General features: G+C 43.1%; 1 protein-coding gene across 1 annotated transcript in view; it reads right to left on the minus strand.

Annotated features, from left to right (window-relative positions):
* LOC124775088 (probable chitinase 10) overlaps positions 1-23,152 on the minus strand; it is a 384,516-nt gene that overhangs the window by 140,537 nt on the left and 220,827 nt on the right. The window contains exons 3-4 of the mRNA XM_047249898.1: positions 12,003-12,226; positions 1,196-1,433 (exon numbers count right to left, since the gene is read on the minus strand). Coding sequence (XP_047105854.1) covers positions 1,196-1,433; positions 12,003-12,226 — 462 coding nt within the window. The remainder of the gene's footprint in view (positions 1-1,195; positions 1,434-12,002; positions 12,227-23,152) is intronic.

Here is a 23,152-nt window from a genome sequence, read left to right on the forward strand (position 1 = left end):
CGATGAATGCTTGTGTAAGATTAATTTGTGATGTACGCTATTTCGACCATATCACTCATGCCTTCGAACAATCATCATGGCTACATACCGACTAATCAAAGATATTGTACCTTGTGTTTGCTGTCTTGTCTTCTCAATCATTGCGCTTCTTGCTATTCATCCTCTACTGTTACACTAGTATCTGAGTAACACAGCAGAAATACTCGTTCTCAACAGTGTATAATTCTCTCTGTACCACTACACAGCAGTGACATGCTCTCTATAATCATTTCCTGTATCAACAACCAGACATTGGAACAATATTCCTCAAAACATTACAGAAATTAAAATCCTGTGAGACGTCAAAAGACAGCTAATGGCCCACCTTCTATCGCAGAAGCTATGTCTTGTTGTAGCTCACTCTCCTCAATCCTCCCTCCACAACCACTTTTTCCTCCCCTTGTTTACACTGTTCTCTATTGAAAGTCTCTTCTTTCCTAGCAGTCATTATCACTTTCATTTCAATGTTTTCCTCTTTCATTATTCCTTATTATTATAATACTTCAAAAGTACTAAACTAATCAATATCATTCTTAGTACCTCAATTATTTTATTATTATTGTTAGTGTTCTGTTATTATTATTACCTGTCATTAAATTTAATTAATAATGCAAATTATTATTATTACATAGTAACTAATCAATATCATTCCTAATTCTTTCATTATTTTATCATCGTTATTAGTGTTATTATTATTACCAGTTATTATTTTCATGAATAACGTAAATTATTATTATTATTATTATCATTATTATTATTGTGATGATTATGTGATATTTTGTGTACATATTATTGCTGGTCAAATGCAAGAGAGGGGCATTAAGGCCCTAATCTGGTCAGGGTAGTAAGAATTAAATAAATAATAAATAATTATATTGAAAATAGGTCATGCCTGTGTAACTCTCAAATGCATTCCAGCATTCAATAAAAATTACTTGGTGTATCATAATAAAGTGTAACTTACATTCTGATGTCCTCTCGTAAGTAGATTTTCAGAATCGATTTTACAGCCGAATGAAAGTAAGGAAATTCCTGTGTAATTGACTATCAGGCTGTAAATTCTCGTACAGTGGCAGCGTCCGTGAATCGCCCGACACTGAGGTGTGTGCGGAAGTGGCACCAATTACTCACCGGGAGTGACGCACTGTCTACTCACCGAGCGCGAGCAGGACCTTCAGCTTGGGGTTGGCCTTCTTGAGCGCCATGACGCGCTCGTACAGGCCGACTTTGCCGTCCTTGGTCTCGTCGTTGCCCTCGAAGCTGGTCAGCTTGCCCTTCTTCAGCCAGCCGAAGGCGTAGATGATGTGCGTGCACAGGTCCGGCGTGATGTCCTCGGGCAGGAACTTGCCGTGCGCCGTGCGGTACTGCGACCAGTTGGTGTAGTAGCACACCACCTGCAGGCAGGTACGCACTCGTTCAGTGCTCCAGTTGCCCATGCGATAGAAAGCTTTAGTTTAGCAAGGAACTTTCAGCCAATCCCACAGCTATTATCATACTTCTGTTTCTTAAGGTTTAGACCAAGTAGCGAACCTCGGAGACACCAGGAGCACGCAAAGGAGTGTAATCTGGAAAATGCGACGTAATCATTCACTAATAGAGGGTCAGTACAGTGCGCGTCACGCACAAAATAGGTGAGCAGCGGGTCTTACAGTAATTGGCCGTCGATTTCAAAGAAGAAAGAAAGAAGATTAGGTTTCTATGTCCTGCTGAGACCGAGATAATTAGAGACGGAGCACAAGCACAGTTTGAGGAGGGATGAGGAAGAATTTCCGGTCGTGTTCCGCAATTTATCTTGATCAGTTTAAGAAAACAAAACCTAAATCAGGATGGACGGATGAGTATCGCTATTCTACCTCGCTCGGTATCGACACCAAAGTCATTGCAGAGGAGTGTTAAAGGAGGAGTGACCTATCGAAAGGAATCGTTACAGCACTCACGCGAAATGAGAAAAACAAGCAAATTCAGACCTATGCGGTGAGATCGCCTCGAGACTGGAATGACTGAGACTGTTACAGTACCAAATGAGAAAGGTTTGTAGATGACAGGGATCATCTGAAGGTAGTAGCGAGTCTGCTTGCCGACATATCGAGGAATAATTATGACCTGATCTGGCCGGACACCAGAGAATTCTACAAATTAGAAATATACCGGTAAGACATCAGATCACATATCGAGAGATGTTAAGTCATAATTATATATGATTCGCATTTGGCTTGCATGTTCTCACGAACCCTGTGAGCAAAAGCTGACAACTTATGCTGATGAAGAATAATAAAGTTTTCCTGCTTGAAAGTACAGCATACACCCAACTTAAGAACAACCATACCGATTCGACTGCAACGTAGATATGGACAGGAGAACCTGTATAAGATCCTGGACAAATAGTGAGTATCGGACGAATACAGGGATTAGCGACCACAAGGCAGTTGCTGCTAGGCTGAATGCCGTAACATCTACAACCATCAAAAAAGAACGCAAAGTATATCTATTTAAAAAAGCTGATAAAAATGGTCTTAACGCCGCTTCAAGCGACACTCTTCACTCCTTCTGATCTGGTCATGTAAGAGTAGAAAAGTTGTGGAATGATTTCAAAGAGATAGTATCGACAGCAATTAAGAGACATATACCACATAAATTAATAAGTGATGGAATTAACCCCCCATGCTACACAAAACGAGTCAGATCGCTGTTGCAGAAGCAGCGAAAACAGCATGTCAAATTTAAACGAGCGTAAAATCCCCAAGAATGGCAAAGTTTTACAGAAGTTTGAGAAATAGCGCGTACTTCAATGAGAGGTGCTTTTAATAATTTACATAACGAAACACTGTCTCAAAATCCGGCAGAAGACCCAAAGAGATTCTGGTCATACGAAAAGCACACCAGTGGAAAGACGCAATCAATACCTACACTGCGCGATAACAACGGTGATGTGACTGATGACAGTGTCACTAAAGCAGAGTTATGAAACACGGTTTTCCGAAACTCCTTCAGCAAAAAAGACGAAGTAAAATATTCCTGAATTCCAATCAAGAACAACTGCCAAGATGAGAAACATAGAAGTAGATATCCTCGGTGTCGCAAAGCAGCTTAAATCACTTAATAAAGGCAAGGCCTCGGGTCCAGATCGTATACCTGTCAGACTCCTCTCAGAGTATGCTGTTACAATAGCTCCATATTTAGCAATTATAAACAATCTCTCGCTCACAGAAAGATCCGTACCTAAAGACTGGAAAATTGCTCAAGTCACACCAATACCCGAAAAGGGAAGTAGGAGTAATCCGTTGAATTACAGACCCATGTCACTAACGTCAATTTGCAGTAGGGTTTTGGAAAATATACTGTTTTCGAACATTATGAAGTACCTCGAAGAAAACGATTTATTGACACATAGTGAGCACGGATTTAGGAAATATCGTTCTTGCCAAACACAAGTAGCTCTTTATACTCATGAAGTAATCAGTGCTATCGACAGGGGATGTCAAATTGATTCCATATTTTTAGATTTCCAGAAGGCTTTCGACACAGTTCCTCACAAGCGTCTTCTAACCAAACTGCGTGCCTATGGAATATCACCTCAGTTTTGCGACTGGATTCGTGATTTCTTGTCAGAAAGGTCACTGTTCGTAGTAATAAACGGAAAGTCATCGAGTAAAACAAAAGCAATATCCGGCGTTCCCCAAGGAAGTGTTAGAGGCCCTCTATTGTTCCTGATCTATATTAACGATATAGGAGACAATCTTAGTAGCCGTCTTAGATTGTTTGCGGATGATGTTGTCATTTGCTGTCTTGTAAAGTCATCAGAAGACCAAAACGAATTGCAGTTGATAAGATATCTATATGGTGATAAAAGTGGCAATTGTCCCTGAATAAAGAAAAGTGTGAAGTTATTCACATGAGTACTAAGAGAAATCCACTAAATTTCGATTACGCTACAAGTCACACATATCTGAAGGCTGTAAATTCAGCTAAATACTTAGGGATTACAATTACAAATAACCTAAATTGGAACGATCACATAGATAATTTTGTGGGTAGAGCAAACCAAAGACTGCGATTCATTGGCAGAACACTTAGAAGGCGCAACAGGTCTACTAAAGAGACTGCTGACACCACGCTTGTCCGCCCTATTCTGGAGTATTGCTGTGCGGTGTCGGACCTGCATCAAATGGGACTGACGGATGACATCGAAAAAGTACAAAGTATTTTGTATTATCGCGAAATAGGGGAGATAGTGCAACAGACATGATACGTGAACTGGAGTGGCTATCATTGAAACAAAGGCGTTTTTCGTTGCGACGAGATCTTCTCATGAAATTTCAATCACGTTTTCTCCTCCGATTCCGAAAACATTCTGTTGGCACCCACCTACAAAGGGAGAAATGATCATCACGATAAAATAAGAGAGATCAGGGTTCTCACAGAAAAATTGAAGTGCTCGTTCTAGAGTGGAACGGTAGAGAGACAGCTTGAAGGTGGTTCATTGAACCGTCTGCCAGACACTTTATTGTGAATAGCAGAGTAATCATATAGATGTAGATAATTCATGGCATTATAAACGAAAACCCACGCTTTTAATATGAGGAAAACGTTGTTCGTAAGAAAGTCGGTTTAAACCGACCGATGTGACGCTGGGGTCAGAACACTGGGCTCGGACTCAGGAAGGATGGCGGTTCAAATCCCTCCCGGCAATACAGATTTAGGGTTTCCGTGATCATATATACTATGAATGCCGGGATGGTCCCCTTTGAAAGCTCTGAAAGAATGCGGTCAGTTTTTATCTAGACCATTCTTCCCGTACTGTCGGTAATGATCTCGTCGTTGACGAGAGTTTACATCCAAACCTTATTTTCTTCAGCTGCTCAACCCCTGTATTAGTGGACAGCAGACTGAACTACTCTGAAGGAGATTCCCTAAAATCGTCGTCAGTAAAATCCTGGCACACGCGCTAGCAGTTTGTTGTGAAGGGTATTAAAGACAGAGGCTTTACAAAAAGAAAGGTAAACGCTGCAGAATTGATGGATTTCATAAGTATTAGCCATTTTCATTATTATGAGCTTTGTATACTGCATATGATAATTCAAATACACGGTATTGATATGGCACAATGAGTTCATTTTAGAGTTCGTTCTCCACAGGCTTTCGGATTTTTAGGTTTTTGGGTTGATTTGAGGGAACTTGACCAAACAGCGAGGTCGTGGGTCCCATCGGGTTAGGGGAGGAAGGGGAAGTAGTCGGCTGTGCCCTTTGAAAGCAACCATCCCGGCATTTGCCTGGAGCGATTTCGGGAAATCACGTAAAACCTAAATCAGGATGGCCGGACGCGGGTTTGAACCGTCGTCCTCCCGAATGCGAGTCCAGTGTGCTAACCACTGCGTCATCCCGCTCGGTGCCTTTTTAGGCTATCCTTAGACAACTTAAGAGTAAACAGATAGTTCACACAACATCAGAAACAGTTTATAGCTGCAGAAAGACAGTTTTTCCAAAATAGGTTATGTGGTCTTTTTACGACTATGTGTCTATACGAAAAACACAAGAAGCTCTTAACAAATAGAGCTAATATTACATTATACTCAAAGATTAAAAATATAACAACCGGCCAAAACAGTATATATGTGAGTAATGGCACAGACGTCTATAGTATATGGATAAAGTAATTGGCAGATGTCATGAACATTGGCTCCTCACATTCTCATTCTTCTAATCTTTGAGTATAATGTAGCACAAGGTTTATTTGTGATATATTCTTTGGGTATTTCATTATGCTAGCGTTTTCCGTTTACATATATAGTCATAAAAGGTCATATATCTTGGAAAATACTGTTTTTCTACAACTATAAACTGTCTCTATAATCTTAAGTTGTGTAAGGATGGGTTAAAAAGCCGAAAGCGTTTCACAGCTAACTATAAAATAAATGTAGCTGTGGAACATCTATACTGTATATTTAAGTTTTTAGTATGTCTGTGTTCCTCCAAGTACGACGAAATAATCGATAAATTTGATCAGTACATACGTATTTGCGTAGACGAGGGTCTGGTTTTAAGTCCCGTATCGGAAAACCCAATTCTAACCTTTTATTACAACATACGATTTGAGTTAATCTGAAAACAACCTATTGCTGTACTTGTTAACTTTTAATTTATTAATTTTTATAATGGCTTTAATTACGAGCGGTCTTCGCTGGCAGTACACTTATCTGAAGATGACTGAGACTGTCCAAACGAGAAACTAAAAACTTAAATGAGATTATGTCTGGGTATAACAATTATTTTAACTGTTTTAACCCGTCAGGTACTTTAAGAACAACGTATACTCCACTGTAGAAAGATAGATTTGGTATGAAATTCGTAAATCGTTAATAATGTGAGTTTGGTAAGTACGATTTTTACATTAGAAATACAGTCATCGCCTGCAGGAAATACAGCAATCTTAAGAAATTAATGTTCTGATAAAAGCGTCACGGATGCGTATTATTTATTACTAAATTTGCTCATCCAAGCGGAGATTTCCGCTATCATAAAATGAGAGGAGGCGGCTTTACGTAAGTATTGCAAGGAGCGTAGTGTCTATATTCATTCAATCAGACCCTGCAACGAGGACAACGAGGATAAAAATCGTTGCAGGATGTCATGAAAACCTTGTGAGACTACAGGAAAGCGACAGGACAAACGCGATGTGGATCAAAAAATGGTTCAAATGGCTCTGAGCACTATGGGACTCAACTGCTGAGGTCATTAGTCCCCTAGAACTTAGAACTAATTAAACCTAAGTAACCTAAGGACGTTACACACATCCATGCCCGAGGCAGGATTCGAACCTGCGACCGTAGCGGTCTCGCTGTGGATCCATAGCCACTCAGGAATTAGTGGGAAGGAGCAAGCTGATATGGTGACTACCGCAGCGTCGACGACTCAATCTGTTGGAGAATCTGTCCTAATCAGCACTAAGCCTGTAAAATCGAAATTACGCTGCTGGATCAGGAAACAGTACGTAGAAAATTGGACTAACGCTCTCTCCCGCCAACATCCCCTCTCTCCTCCCCCCCCCCCCCCACCACAAAAAAATCTGGAAAGATAATGACAAATGATCCCAAAACTATGCTCAAAGACATCTGTAATCCTAGGCTTGAAAAGGAGATTAAATTCATGCCAGGACAAATGACTGCCCATGGGAACTTGCACACAATGGGTATAGGGAAACAAGCGACAAGGGCTGAATTGATGGTATAGGGTATGAAACCACATTGACCGTGCAGTGCAAAATGCTGAAGGCCAAAGGACACAAAACACTTGGGTCACTAATTCCTGAAGAAATTTTGGCTATCAGAGATCTAGTAAAGGAACTTCTACTGCTCTTTAAGTGTACTAGTTGGTTCTTTCTAGAATAACAGAAAAAGATAGTGTCCGGTGAACGTAGTTTCGGCGTGGGCAACGAAGGGCTAGGACCATGTCGTTTTGTATCCCTGGCTCGATCAAATTAAATCAAATCGTGATTCTTTTGTCAGACGTTCAGATACTCATGCCCCCGACGACAACACGTTAAATGTTTAAGCTCTGCTCAGCACCGTCGTCAATACAACAAAGTGGTGTAGTCGACGGTGCCCAACGGAGCTTTAAAATTTGACGTGCTGTCATCAGGAGGATGAGTATCCAGAGATGCTCACATCTGATGAGCGATTCTACTAGTACGACTAATTTAAATATTACAAGATGCCTGTTGTGGTTTATATGTACATTAATACTTGCAATATTTAGAACAGTGTGTATTTTATCATGTGAAACACATATACTACCAAATTATAACTAAATTTTATTTGCAGCGGTTATTTGAACAGATCATTGTTTAATTTCACTAGTAAAGTAAAGAATAATCTTCACTGTAATTATAAGAAGCGAACGCTGTAATGACAGATGCAATTCATAAACAACTTGCAGCGCCACAGAATCAGTGTGGCTGTTTTGAAAAGAGTAGCGTCCGGAATTTGTGGCCTTCGGCTGAACAAGTGCTTGGAATAATATGTTACACACGCAATGGGTATTTTCTGTGTTTAAGTAATTACCGAATGATTCGCGTGAACATAAGCTATTACTACTCCAGCGATTTTTTATCGATAAGGCGGCTATAAATTATTAATGCCTCATTTCATATTCGATGATCGTGTGTAAAAACCGGTTCTCGCTATCGGTGAAAAGACGCATCCCTCAGAGCAAACATAAATACGGCAGTTTACTCGCATGTGATGTGACGGCGCGCTGCCTTCTCGATGGCTGAAATTTTACCTGCCATGTTCTCAACAGGCTATTTAACCTAAAAACATTCAGTGTCGGCTGCAGTGCATTTATCTGTTGCACAGTGATTGTCAAAGAAAATGAGTAATTGGAGGCTCAACTTTCGATGTCAAGCAGCAAAGTTGGAATTACTGTCTTTTCCGCAATGAGGTCTTTGGAGATGGTTTAGTGTGATAAAAGTGATGGAGAAGTGCTTATTATCATGTTGAAGCAGCCATCCGTTTATCTCAGAACTAAGTAACGATATTCCAGTTTTAAAGTGTCTTTCATTGCTTCGTATCTTATGTAAGTTTGCAAGTTTCACGAATAGATTCTGCCTTATGGTGGGAGCGTTATTTCTCTAAATTTCGTCGAACGGCCATTAGCTAATTCCTATTCTCTAAACATGTCGTATGTGTAACTACGTGTTTGACATTACTGAACAACCTGATTGAAGCTGAGAAATAACTTTAAAAAACAAGTAACATAGGTTCCGGCGGAGGTTCGAGTCCTCCCTCGGGCATGGGTGTGTGTGTTTGTCCTTAGGATAATTTAGGTTAAGTAGTGTGTAAACTTAGGGACTGATGACCTTAGCAGTTAATTCCCATAAGATTTCACACACAATTGAACACACAGGTAACAAAATTAGTCTGTTAGATGCAATGATATTTCTGAAACTTGTTTCAAAAGACTTTTCTTGATTTCTGATTTGACATAGGTTCGCTCTTACAGCACGAAGTACAGATGATTACTATTGTTGAGCATGACACGCAGACACAGAAAAGTTCTAATAAATGTTTCATTGATCAGTTGATATTCATGGAGAGGATATGAATTCCCGAGAAATATAAATCATATCTCTGTTTATGCATCCAGAGCTACGTTTTCTTTCGAGAAAGGTGGTGCATTGGTGGGGATACTTGACATGATCCGCTCCATGTTCGATCATAGTGATCTAATTTTCCATAGTTTAACTGTATCAAATGAGGTAGATGAAGAGCTGGTTCCTTAAACAAAAATCAGTTCGAGCTAGTCTCTGCTCACATTGTCGTTTTTGATCATGATCCATGGGCTGTTTTCTTTATGAATATTGACATTGCTCCTGAAATTGACGCCTGCGTGCTAATCTTATTCTTACCCGATTTTAGGTCAACGGTCTTGTCGAGATGGATACACCGGTTCCCGTCAGATCACCGAAGTTAAGCACCGTTAAGGCGTGGCCAGAGTGGATGAGTGACCGCCCTGGTTCGCCGCATGCTGTTGACAGTTTTCCCTTGGCCTTTATGACAGAGGGGACAGGACAGGTGGTGGCGTAAAGTTCCTGATCACCGGTCTTCGTGGCAGTGTCTTGGATTAAACTCCAAACCTGTCCGCAGTGTCTCGTGAAGTGATGGCATGGGACATTGTTGATCCGTCCGTCGGATGGGGGCTTTAAGCTCGGCGACCTCCTTCGAGAGGCTCTGGCTGCGTGCTGGCAACGGGTTTCACCTTCTCCCATCTCTCATCATGTCCAACACGCACATGAACTACACTACTCACACAACGATTACAGTCACCTCCACTTAACAGATACACTTACACACACAGCTCCCATACTTCGTGAAGGAAAGGTACCTGAGTTAGGCGAAGGAACCTGCTCTTTGGTATCTACCAGCCATTCATGCCATACGACTTTACATTACTTTACTTTTACCAAATTTAAGAAATTCTGCCTCTCAAGAGCACAGTTATGGAGGTGGAACAATTGTTAAGATACTAACTGTTCGGAAGGAACATGGCTAATCATGTCACGGACGATTCACTCCGCCATCTTTGTCTAACAGAGACAGATTAAAGGATTTACGGGATTTACAGGAAAACTAAATCTGAAAGGCAATCCCAGTATCTTACCACTGCTCCATCTCGGTCGGTTCAAACACCTCTAATGTGCAATATCGCCTGGATTATCATGGTGGTGAAATAACACATCCCCAGTGACCTCTACGACATTAAGATATTAGCATCAGTCCATTGTAATTTGTACTTAAAGGCACTTAAATGGATATTAAAAACCCTCTCCTGTTCCCAGCATTGTACCTCAAGGTATTGGAACCCTTTCTTCAAGAGAAGTGATTTGAGGTTGCTCAACAGTAGTTAGATCAGATTAGATTAGATTTACTTTCATTCCAATTGATCCTTAGTGAGGAGGTCCTTCAGGATGTAGAACATGTCAGAAAAACAATAATACATGACAAAAATTTACAACTGAAACCAATAAGCTAATTTACCTTCCACAGGTCACAATTGGAACGATCGTCATTTTTTTAATGAACACTATATGAAAGAATCATTTTACAAACACTAATGCACTGAATTTAAAATAAAAAAGTTTTATTTATTTTTAAGGTAATAAAAATGTAATAGAACTACTACAATACTGATTTACAATGAACACATTACTGCACTGAAATGGTGCAGAAGTTAGAATGTACGGTTCAACTGAGAAATTCATCAATGGACTAGAAGGAGTTGGCCACCAATAAATCCTTTAGGTTTCTCTTAAAGTGAATTTCATTGGTTGTTAAGCTTTTTATGGCTGCTGGCAAGTTATTAAAAATGTGTGTTCCTGAGTAATGCACATCTTTTTGTACAAGAGTAAGTGACTTTAAATCCTTGTGAAGATTATTCTTATTTCTAGTATTGATTCCATGAATTGAGATGTTGGTTTGAAAAAGTGATACATTTTTAATGACAAATTTCATTAAGGAATAAATATATTGGGAAGCAGTAGTTAGTATCCCTAGTTCCCTAATCAGGCTTCTGCGGGATGTTCTTGAGTTCACACCGCATATAACTCTTATTGCACGTTCTTGTGCCCCGAAAGCTTTAGCTTGGTTTGATGACTTACCCCAAAAAATAATCCCATATGACATTATGGAATGAAAGTAAGCATAGTGTGCCAGATGTTTTTTATATCCCCTATGTCTGACACAATTCGCATTACAAATAGAGGTTTGTTAAGACGCTTCAGTAGTTCTGTGGTGTGCTCCTCCCAGTTGAATTTATGATCAAGCTGTAATCCCAAGAATTTAACAATGTCGACTTCTTCTATCTGCTTGTCATCGTATGTTAGGCATATACTCGTGGGACACCCCTTACAAGTTCTGAGCTGTATGTAGTGTTTTTTTCAAAGTTTAGTGACAAAGAATTGGCTAGGAACCAGTGATTAATATCCACAAATATTTTATTAGCCAATCTTTCCAAGACTACATTTGATTTGCTATTTATTGCAATGTTTTTATCATCGGCAAACAAAACAAACTTGGAATCTGGTAATGTTACTGACGAAATGTCATTGATATACACAAGAAAAAGTAAGGGTCCTAGAATGGAACCTTGTGGGACCCCGCAAGTAGTTAGTTCCCAGCTGCATGATGCCTGACAGCTTAATACATGTCTCTTTCCTAATCACACCCTTGGTTTCCGGCCAGAGGTATAAGATTCGAACCATTTTGCAGCATTTCTTGTTACACCATAATATTCTAATTTACTTAACAGGATATTGTGGTTTACACAGTCAAATGCCTTTGATAGATCGCAAAATATACCAATACTCAGACTCTTATGAACGCGAGAGCACTGCGCCTGATACTACTGTGTGTAGCGCCGGCGCTCCCTCTGTCCGCGCCGCCACACAGAGGGCGGCAGAGGAGACTGACCTTGTAGCCGCCAGACTTGTCGGAGGCGGCGGCCACGGCGCTGCTGCTGCCCGACTTGCGGTTGGCGCCGGGCGGAGTCAGCCTGTTGCGCACGCGGAACCGGTTGACGCTCGCAGACGTCTCCTGGTCGCGCGTGCGCACCTTTGTCGACGTGGAGGACGATGACGAAGTCGTGGACGAGGAAGAGCTGCCGCCAGGTCGTCTGAGGCGCCGCCTGCCAGTACCTGGAGACACACAAGGGTCGCTCATCAAAATCGTTCCTCCTCCTCCTCTTAAACACTCTCAGGGACGCTACTTATCGGTGTACTACAGCGTCTTCATCAGTGAACAGTCAAGGATTACTGCTAAGCCTGTCCGTTTGATTATTTATGTACATTGAGAACGACAGCCATCCCGTCACACTTCACTGTGGCACTCCTGACGATACCCTTTTGAGACAGAGAAGTTGCTGTCGGCCGGCCGCTGTGGACGAGCGGCTCTAGGCGCTTCGGTCCGAAACCACGCTGCTGCTACGGTCGCAGGTTCGAATCCTGCCTCGGGCATGGCTGTGTGTGATTTCCTTAGGTTTAAGTAGTTCTTAGGGGACTGATGACCTCAGATGTTAAGTCCCATAGTGCCTAGAGCCATTTTCGAACCAAGGTGCTGTCCATGCATCAGCACGGCTTTAGAAAGCGTCGCTCCTGCGAAACGCAACTCGCCCTTTTTTCACATGATATCTTGCGAACCATGGATGAAGGGTATCAGACGGATGCCATATTCCTTGACTTCCGGAAAGCGAGTGACTCGGTGCCCCACTGCAGACTCCTAACTAAGGTACGACCATATGGGATTGGTTCCCAAGTATGTGAGTGGCTCGAAGACTTCTTAAGTAATAGAACGCAGTACGTTGTCCCTGGATGGTGAGTGTTCATCGGAGGTAAGGGTATCATCTGGAGTGCCCCAGGAAAGCGTGGTAGGTCCGCTGTTGTTTTCTATCTACATAAATGATCTTTTGTATAGGGTGGATAGCAATGTGCGGCTGTTTGCTGATGATGCTGTGGTGTACGGGAAGGTGTCGTGACTGTAGGAGGACACAAGATGACTTGGACAGGATTTGTTATTGGTGTAAAGAATGGCAGCTAACTCTAAATGTAGATAAATGTAAATTAATGCAGATGAATAGGAAAAAGAATCCTGTAATGTTTGAATACTCCATTAGTAGTGTAGCGCTTGACACAGTCACGTCGATTAAATATTTGGGCGTAACATCGCAGAGCGATATGAAGCGGAACAAGCATGTAATGGCAGTTGTGGGGAAAGCGGATAGTCATCTTCGGTTCATTGGTAGAATTTTGGGAAGACGTGGTTCATCTGTTAAGGAGACCGCTTATAAAACACTAATACGACCTATTCTCGAGTACTGCTCGAGCGTTTGGGATCCCTATCAAGTCGGATTGAGGGAGGACGTAGAAACAATTCAGAGGCGGGCTGCTAGATTTGTTACTGATAGGTTTGATCATCACGCGAGTTTTACGGAAATGCTTCAGGAACTCGGGTGGCAGACTCTAGAGGAAAGGAAGGGTTCTTTTCGTGAATCGCTACTGAGGAAATTTAGAGAACCAGCATTTGAGGCTGACTGCAGTACAGTTTTACTGCCGCCAATTTACATTTCGTGGATAGACCACAAAGATAAGATAAGACAGATTAGGGCCCGTACAGAGGCATATAGGCAGTCATTATTCCCTCGTTCTGTTTGGGAGTGGAACAGGGAGAGAGTATGCTAGTTTTGGTACGAGGTACCCTCCGCCACGCACCGTATGGTGGATTGCGGAGTATGTATGTAGATGTAGATGTAGATGATACTTCATTTCTTACTGAACTGATCGGTAGTCACATCTGAAGGAGGAGGTAGCTTTTAGGCCAAATAGTCTTCTTACTGGGGAAAAATTAACACAGGTGTTCCACAGGGTTCGATGTCAGGTCCGGTCCTGTTCTCGCCACACAGCTAGTTTGAATACTTCATCAACAAATTATGAGACAATATAATTTTTAATGGAAATGTCGTTATTAACCAACTACTATCGGTTTATGTACGCAAATGAGGCGCATCCGTCATGATTACCCTTTCTTCGCACGACATCCTGTGAACCTCGTATGAAGGACAACATGCATACTCCATATTCATAGATTTCTGGAAAGCGTTTGAGACGGTGTGCGACTACAGACTGTTAATGAAGCTCCGAGCATACGGAATACGTTCTCAGATATGTGAGTGGTTCGAAGACTTCTTAAGCAGCAGGACCCAGTGCGTTGTCCTCGACGGCGCGTGTTCTTCAGAGACGAGGGTATCGTCAGGAGTGTCACAGGGAAGTGTGATAGGATGGCTGTCGTTCTCTATTTACATAAATAATCAGACGGATAGGCTGAGTAGTAATCCTTGACTGTTCACTGACGAAGACGCTGTAGTATACCGACAAGTATCGTCGTTCAGTGACTATAAAGAAATGCAGGATGACTTCGAATTTCTATTTGGTGTGATGAATGGCAGCTTGATCTAAATGTAGTATCATGCCAGCTAAAGCACGTAGCAAAACAATCCTGTAATGGTTCAAATGGCTCTGAGCACTCTGGGACTTAACATCTATAGTCATCAGTCCCCTAGAACTTAGAACTACTTAAATCTAACTAACCTAAGGACATCACACAACAACCAGTCATCACGAGGGAGAGAAAATCCCTGACTCCGCCGGGAATCAAACCCGGGAACACGGGCGCGGAAAATCCTGTAATGATCGAATACAATATTAGTGCAGTTTGACACGGTCACGTCGATTTAACTCGTGGGCGTAACGTTGCAAGGCGACTTGAGATGGAACGAGCATGTAAGATCTCTGGTAGGGAACACTAATGTTCCACTTCGGCTTACTGGAAGAATTCTAGGAAACTCTAGCTCATCTATGAAGGAGACAGCGAATTGGAGACTAGTGCTTCTATTCTTCAGTAGGGGGCCTACTCATCGAGTGTTTGGGATCCTGAACAGTTTTGATTAAAGGAAGACGTCGAAAGAATTCTTCAGAAATGGGCTGCTAGAGTTGTTACCGGCTGGTTTGATCAACATGCGAGCGTCATGGAAATGTTTCGGAAACTGAAGAAGGAATCCCTGGATGGAAGGCGGCATTCTCGTCGTGAAACACTACTGAAAAAATTTAGAGAACAGGCACTTTTAGTTAACTGCAGAACGAATCTACTGCCGCGAATGTACATTTCGCGTGAGGATTGCAAAGACCAGGTAAGAGAAATTAGGGCTCGTACTGAGGCACAATGACAGCCGTTTCCTCCCTCTCGAGTAGATTAGGAAAAGAAATGACTGGTAGTGGTACATGTTACTCTCCGACATACACGATACTTCGGTTTGCAGAGTACATATGTAGATGTAAATTCACTGGACAATGTAGTAAACTGTTCGTCAGCTTTTGTTCTGCTTCTAATTGTTCAATGCGCTTTTGTTTACATTTGATGTTCTGGTTGCTGGATGGACTACAAATAGCAACAGTTAACCGACATCTTTATTCATATCCGTAAGACTAGAGGCAGCGGAAGAGGCGTTCGTCGTATCTATAAGCATCGGTTTCGGCGCGTCGAGCTGTAAGGTCACGGAATTGGCAAGTATTGCGTAAATTACTGTTTCACTCTGTTCGATAATCTGTTTCCTATGATTTCTGTCGTTCCGTAAAATTTTATTTATTAAAAAAACCCGGCATTCTTGTTGAGAACTTAGACAACTATCTGGGTCTTCCGTAAGGTAGAGAGAGAGAGAGAGAGAGAGAATATCTGCTTGCCACAGATTGGCTATGTAAAGGTTCGGCTTATCTCCGCTCCTGTTTCTGTAAAATCTCCATTTGTGCTACCTTCCTTTTAATTCTCAGACGGAGATAGTATCCGTATATTTGTCTGTATTATTTTTGGTTTTGTTGACCTGCCTTTTTTTTTTATTACCATGTGACCGTATGATGCATGGCTTTGTATTACCGGTTGTAATACAGGTGTAAGGAATATATGTTAAGTGTTTATTAGTGTGGTCCCCCTCCCCTCCATACCTCCGTCCCCCCAACGGTTTTTAAAAATTATCATTTATGCTTCATTGGTTCACGGGCAGTACGTCGGATAATTTTGTGGAAGATGCACAATATTTCAATGAGGTAGCTGCTCGACATCTTCAAGTTTATGTTCAGCGAATCTATCCTTAACAGTGCGACATGTCTGGCCAAAGTATGATTTCCCACAATGGCACAGGATTTAATGTATCTCTGTCCTCCTTAGAAATACGTTATCTTTAACAGGACCCAGCATAGTTTGCATTCGCGCTGGAGTGCGGAAGACACATTTTAGTTGATGTTTCTTGAACAGCCTGCCAGTCTTAAAGGGCACGCCACCAACATAGGGTAGAAAAACCACCCTCTTGGAGTTCTCCTTTTCTTCTGGCTGTTCTTAAGCGTCAGTGTGTGAAGGTTGAAATGCATTACGAATCTGTTTATCACGGTACCAGTTTTGTACAGACACAGAGCGAAGATGGCTAAGCTCTGCTGGTGCACTCCCTGCGTCTGAAATAACTCTAGCCCTATGAACTAGAGTCCGTAATACTCTACTGCGCTGAGATAGGTGATGGCAGCTCGTATCTCGTAGCTGTAGGTCAGCGTGCGTTGGTTTACGAAACGTGCTGTGACTCAAGGAACCGTCTTCTTTCTGCGGATCAAGACACTTATGAACGGCTGGTATCAGTTCTTCTCCACTTCCATGGTGAAGAAAATGCCCGGATGGAGGGAGTTAAGGGGTTCCAGAAGTACAGGAAACGTTGCTGCTCCATGTGGCTAAACTACAAAGTTGTTGTCGCTGCTGTACTGCTGTTTATTCTTCGTGTTTTACTCTTCCTGAAAATACATGTCGAAAAAACGTATATCGCACCGGACTAATCTGAGGCTGCGCTATCGAATAGGCAATCAAAATTCCAATTTAAAAATAATTTTGTTCATAATGGTAAACAAACCCATGCCTTCAGTTCATACTGGGTTTCGCATGAAAGACGTGACGAGCGGTAATTACTTGGGCTGGCTCCAGATACACAATGCTAAAACGAAACTGAAAATATCTGTCAAAACACCAGAGACAATGTGCCTGACGAATCATAGGCGAGACGCCAGCTACACTGGGCTATTCAAAAAGAATCAAAAAGTTTCAAACATTTATTGATTTCAAACCACGAAACGGAGAAACTCAATCTCAACATTCTTCGAAAGAGAAAATTTCGAACTTTTATGCATTCATTGGGAGCACCATGTATACACGACAAATATCAAAACAGTCGCTCATTTCCTGCCACACACGAAGCAGCTGGTCTCTCGTTATCGAATTCACAGCTTCAACAATGCGATATCGCAGACTTTCAACAGTGTCAGGCATAGGTAAGATAAAAACGTCATCTTTTACGTAACCCCACAGATGAAAGTCACAAGGTGTGAGGCCTGGAGACCTGGGAGCCCATCGGCGATGAAGTTCATCTTCTGCTCCTCCTTTTCCAATACAACGTCCCTGAATGGTGTCATTCACGTAACTTTGGACGTGCTTAAAGAAATCCGACGTTACCCTATGACACCATTCCAGGACGTTGGATTGGCGTTTTTATGCTCTCTATGCCTGACACTCTTGAAACTCTGCAACATCGCATTGTTGAGGATGTGAATTCGATAACGAGAGACAAGATACTTCGTGTGTTGTAGGAAATGAGCGACCGTTTTGATATTTGTCACGTAACACATGGTGCTCACATTGATTGCATAAAAAATTGAACTTTTGTCTTTCCAGAAACGTTCGCTTTGTATTTCTACCTGTCATATTTTGGAAGCAATTGATGTTTGAAATCTGTTCCTTCTTTTTGAATAGCCCTGTACATAAATTAAAGCTCCCTGCTGCGTGTTTCTGTTGTGACAGTTGGAATAATCGCTGGCAGAACTATGAGAAAACGTTTCCATTAGTAGTCAGCAACATAGGTTTTCAGCGAATTCCTAGGCTGGGACGGTTGGTTATAATCTTGCATATGCCTCACTATTATCATTTTTCCCCCGTAGTCCATTCTGATGGTGCCCCAAAAGGGAGAAAGGCGTCATAGTCGGTTGCCTCTGCTTCCAGCATGATGAAACAAGTGTTACTATTCACGTGCTATCACAGTTGCCGACTTTGTGGAACAATTTATTGACAAGTACCCATTATCAGGTTATTGGAGGCGAATATCCTCGTGTGAGACGATGGAATACCCGGCGGCAGACCTCGTGGCGGCGCAGTGGTGCTGATTCTCCTCACGCAGGTGGCGCACGAGTCGCGGACATGGAGACGGACACGGCGCTGGAGAAACCCGGCCGGGGGGCGGGCGCGCTTTCCAGCACGCCGAGCCGAGAAAACACAGCACGGCGCAGCACTGTACAGCACTCAGCACCACAGACAAGCGCGGAGCCGACAGCGGCTACAAGTGTTCGCACCGTCACTCAGCTGACGCTTGGATCGCCAGTACGTTAGTGGGACGCAAGCAGATAAACAAACAAGTCACCATTGGTAGACAGCATTCTCCCAGAACTACTGACATTCTTGGTAGAATTGATTCCATTCCATAGTAGGCGCTTGGTACAGCAACTGGCTATGAATAGCTTGAGATAACACAGTCTAGGTTGCAAAATCTTTTTTGTTTTCGACGAAATGACGCCTTTCTCCCTTTTGGGGCATTATCAGAATGTCCCACGGGTGAAAAATGATAATAGTGAGGCATATGCAGATTAAAATGGGGAAATGGAATTAATAGGGAGTAGAAACCTCGCACTGATTGTGGGCGTGCAAACGATGAGCCATAACTACGTATTTCGTACTTTCAGCCGTTTAACATTAGTACAGAAAGTAGTCAGCTACGTGATACACATTGTGCGTACAGTATCGGAGTTTTTAAGACTAAATAACTTTCTGTTGCATAATTTCTTCTACCGCATTGAAGAACCCTATAGCAGAATTTAAACTAATTTAAAGACCCATAATATATTTTTACATAATTTCAGTGTATTGGATTTCAATAAAATGTGCAATCTTCTTCTTCTTTTGCAGGGTCGGATTTGGCATGGTTAGTTTAAAGGGGTGGCTGGATGCCCTTCCTGCCACCACCCAATACCCCCTGAGATGGAACCAGTGTACCCCAGCTGTCTGCGTCTAGTGTAAACCATGAAATAGTGCGAACGTGTTTCAAATGTCTGCGAGTAGTGTAATTGAGGCGTAATGTGGGGACCATCCCTGTATTCACCTATCAGAATGTGGAAAACCGCCTAAAAACCACATCCAAGATGGCTGGCACACCGGCCCACGTCGTTAATCCGCCGGGCGGATTCGATCTGGGGTCGGCGCGCCTACCCGAGTCCAGGGAGCGGTGCATTAGCGCTCTCGGCTAACTTGGCGGGTTCGATAATATGTGCAATGTTGTAAGAATTTTTCCACGTTCCTAAAATTCCTCTCTGGAGTATATGAGGTCTGTTCGAAAATTTGCAGATCTTTGTCCATAAAAGTATTCTGCCCTTACCTTTTACTTGTTGTGCATAGTTTCCTCCACAGTACTCGCCTCCACAATTGGTACACCACTCCCAAAGCCATTTCCACTTCCGGAAACACTCTTGGTACTCCTCTTGCTGGATCGCGCGAAGCGCAGTCTGCGAATTTTCTTTTATCTCGTCTGTCGTTGCAAATCTTCGTCCTTTAAAAGGGGTTTTCAACTTTGGATATAAAAAAAAGTGCGCAGGGGCCAGGTCTGGAGAGTACGGAGGATGAAGCAGCACAGTGATTTCCGATTTTGTGGAATAGTCACGCATCAACAGGAGTAAATGGGCGGTTGCGTTATGTGATCGAAGAGCCATGAATTGTCTCGCCACATTTCCGGCCGTTTCCTTCTCACATTTCTCGCAGGCGTCACAACACGTCCCGATAGCACCATCGATTAACAGTTTGTCCTTGTAACACGAATTCATGGTGAACCAATCATTTAAAGTCAAAGAGTACTATCAGCATCGCTTTGACATGTGATCTGACCTGACGAGCTTCTTTTTTGGTCTTGGAGGACCTTTGGCGACCGATTGTGAAAACTGAACCTTCGTCCCAACATCATAACCGTAGACTCACGTCTCATCATCACTAGTTGTGATTGTCTTAAGGTACATCTCGTTCTCATTTGTGCGATCCAGAAGCTCTTCGAGACGGACGTCTTTCTGGTTTTGACTCATGAGCCGTGGGACGAACTTGGCGGCAACGCAATGCATTCCAAGATGCTGTATCAGGATTTCAAGACACGATCCAACGGAAATGTTACATTTTTCTGCAACCTCTCGAACAGTCAGTCTTCGATTGGCACGCACAGTTTCGTTGACTTTTCTGACGTCGGTAGACTTCTAAGGGCGTCCTGAACGAGGGTCATCTTTAACTTCCGTCGGGCCACTTTTAAACCATGTGAACCATTCGTAACACAGCGTACGGCTTAAGTGCTTGTCACAGTAGGCATTCTGCATCATTTGGCGTGTATCTGTAAAGCTTTTCTTGAGTTTCACGCAAAATATAATGCAGACGCGTTGCTGTTCTAACTCTGCCATCTCGAAATTCGCAACGCTCTACCCAATACAGCACTGAACAATAACTAACAGACATACAGCAGTGGAACTTCCAGCATTAAATACAGTCGCGTGCAGCGATGTCGGCTGTATTTCGCTCCAACACACTATTGGCGCGAAATTGCGAATGTTACTGAAGTTTTTGAACAGTCATTGTGCATGGTATACAACTGGTGCGATGTGTGTATTCGGATGATCAAATATTGTATAATCACCTACTTTCTTTATCTTCGTACTAATCTAGTAATCTGACTACTCGATTAGGTATTAGTAGTTGTATATAAATCTGGCTGCAGCTTCTGCCTGAAATACGTTGTCAGTACATCACTCGAATTTAACATCTGCGCATCGTGAGCGGTGAAAGCTTTCTTCTAAAAAAAGAGTATCAGCGAAGTCTACGCTTTCACGACCTTCCTCCTCCAGAGAGGGCGAGAGAGCACTACGTGCATGAAACGAAGCACCAGACAGGCGCATGAACTCTGAGGGTTAAGGGCGAGGCGCCACTGGCGACCCGTTGACCCGAGAGATTTCACTGCCGATGCGTACTTACACCGAGCTCGGAGCCCACATTTCACTGCCTGCCGCTGCTCGGAGCCGAACCGACGGCCGCTATCGGCAGCTGAGTGATGCGGACAAAAGCTTCCGGAGCGCTATCTCCGCGTCGAGCGCGCTTTCTACTGTACTCTGCTGGCGGGAGCCGTTGCCACCTCATCCGTCTTACGTAAAGCCGGCCCGGTACGGGAAGAGATGAGCCGATGCTGCCTGCGACTGGGAAAGGGATGAGCGACGTCGGTGGACTCCGGGGAGGTTTTTTCCCGGCGAGAAAGCCGACCGCGGGCCGCCGCTGCAAGAACGGGTGGCGGCAGACCTCGGGCAGACAGGCAGAACGCTGTCGCTAACCTCCTAGTCCTTAGTGGCTGTTCTCTCACAGACTTATCGGCTCTCTTCTTTCAGCTCCAGGCTGGAGAATATTTCTTCCGAGTCTTACGATTTGGTTATAACAGGGTGTCGTAATTTTATAATCCATTATCGAAACAAAGTCGTTCATGATACCTAAAAACAAACTCATTTATCCTAATCAAAATCATAACAAGTGAAGTCGATCTTTTTATTCCAGAGAGGAAAGAAACGAGAAGTGCGAATAAGACTAGCTGTGTGACGGGTTCTGTACAAACTTAATTATATGAATAGACTGCTCATGTACGGGCTTTGATGAGTGAGTTTGTGAGTATGAAAATACGTGACATATACTGAAGCGCCAAAGGAACTGGTATAGGCATGCGTATTCAAATACAGAGATATGTAAACAGGCAGAAGACGGCGCTGCGGTCGGCAACGCCTATATAAGTGTCTCGCGCAGTTGTTAGATCGATTACTGCAGCTACAATGGGCAGGTTATCAAGATTTAAGTGAGTTTGAACGTGGTGTTATGGTCGGCGTACGAGCGATGGGACACAGAAAATCCGAGGTAGCGATGAAGTGCGGACTTTTCCGCACGACCATTTCACTAGTGTACCGTGAATATCAGGAATTCGGTAAAACATCAAATCTCCTACATCACTGCGCCCGGAAAAAGATACTGCAAGAAAGGGACCGACGACGATTGAAGAGAGTCGTTCGACGTGACAGAATTGCACCCCTACCGGAAGTTGCTGCAGATTTCAATGCTGGGCCATCAACAAGTGTCAGCGTGCGAAGCATTCAACGAAACATCATCGATATTGTCTTTCGGAGCCGAAGGCTCACTCGTGACCCTTGATGACTATACGCCATAAAGCTTTCCTCCTCGCCTGGACCTGTCTACACCGACAATAGACTGTTGATCACTGGAAACATGTTGCCTGGTCGGGCGAACCCCGTTTAGAATTGTATCGAGCGGATGGACGTGTACAGATATGGAGACAATCTCAAGAGTCCATGGACCCTGCATGTCAGCAGTTGACTGTTCAAGCTGGTGGAGGCTCTGTAATGGTGTGGGGCATGTGCAGGTGGAATGATATGGGACCAATGATACGTCTAGATACGACTCTGACACGTGACACGTACGTAAGCATCCTGTCTGTTCACCTGCATCCATTCATGTCCATTGTGAATTCCGACGGACCTCGGCAACGCGACACCCCACACATCCAGAATTGTTACAGATTGGCTCCAGGAACACTCTTCTGAGTTTAAACAATTCCGTAGGCCACCGAACTCCCCAGACATGAACATTATTGAGTATATCTTGGATGCCTTGCAACGTGCTCTTCAGAAGAGATCGCCATCCCTTCGCACTCTTACGGATTTATGGGCAGCCCTGCAGGATTCTTGGTGTCAGTTCCCCCCATCACTACTTCAGACATTAGTCGAGTCCGTGCCACGTCATGTTGCGTGCTCGCACGATACTAGGCAGGTGTACCAGTTTCTTTGGCTGTTGAATGTGTATGGCCGTATCTTTTGATTTAGAAGCTTTACTTTTTCACACCGTCAAGGAACCGTAGATCTTAG

This window comes from Schistocerca piceifrons, chromosome 2 (genome assembly GCF_021461385.2).
Source record: "Schistocerca piceifrons isolate TAMUIC-IGC-003096 chromosome 2, iqSchPice1.1, whole genome shotgun sequence".
Classification (NCBI taxonomy): domain Eukaryota; kingdom Metazoa; phylum Arthropoda; class Insecta; order Orthoptera; family Acrididae; genus Schistocerca; species Schistocerca piceifrons.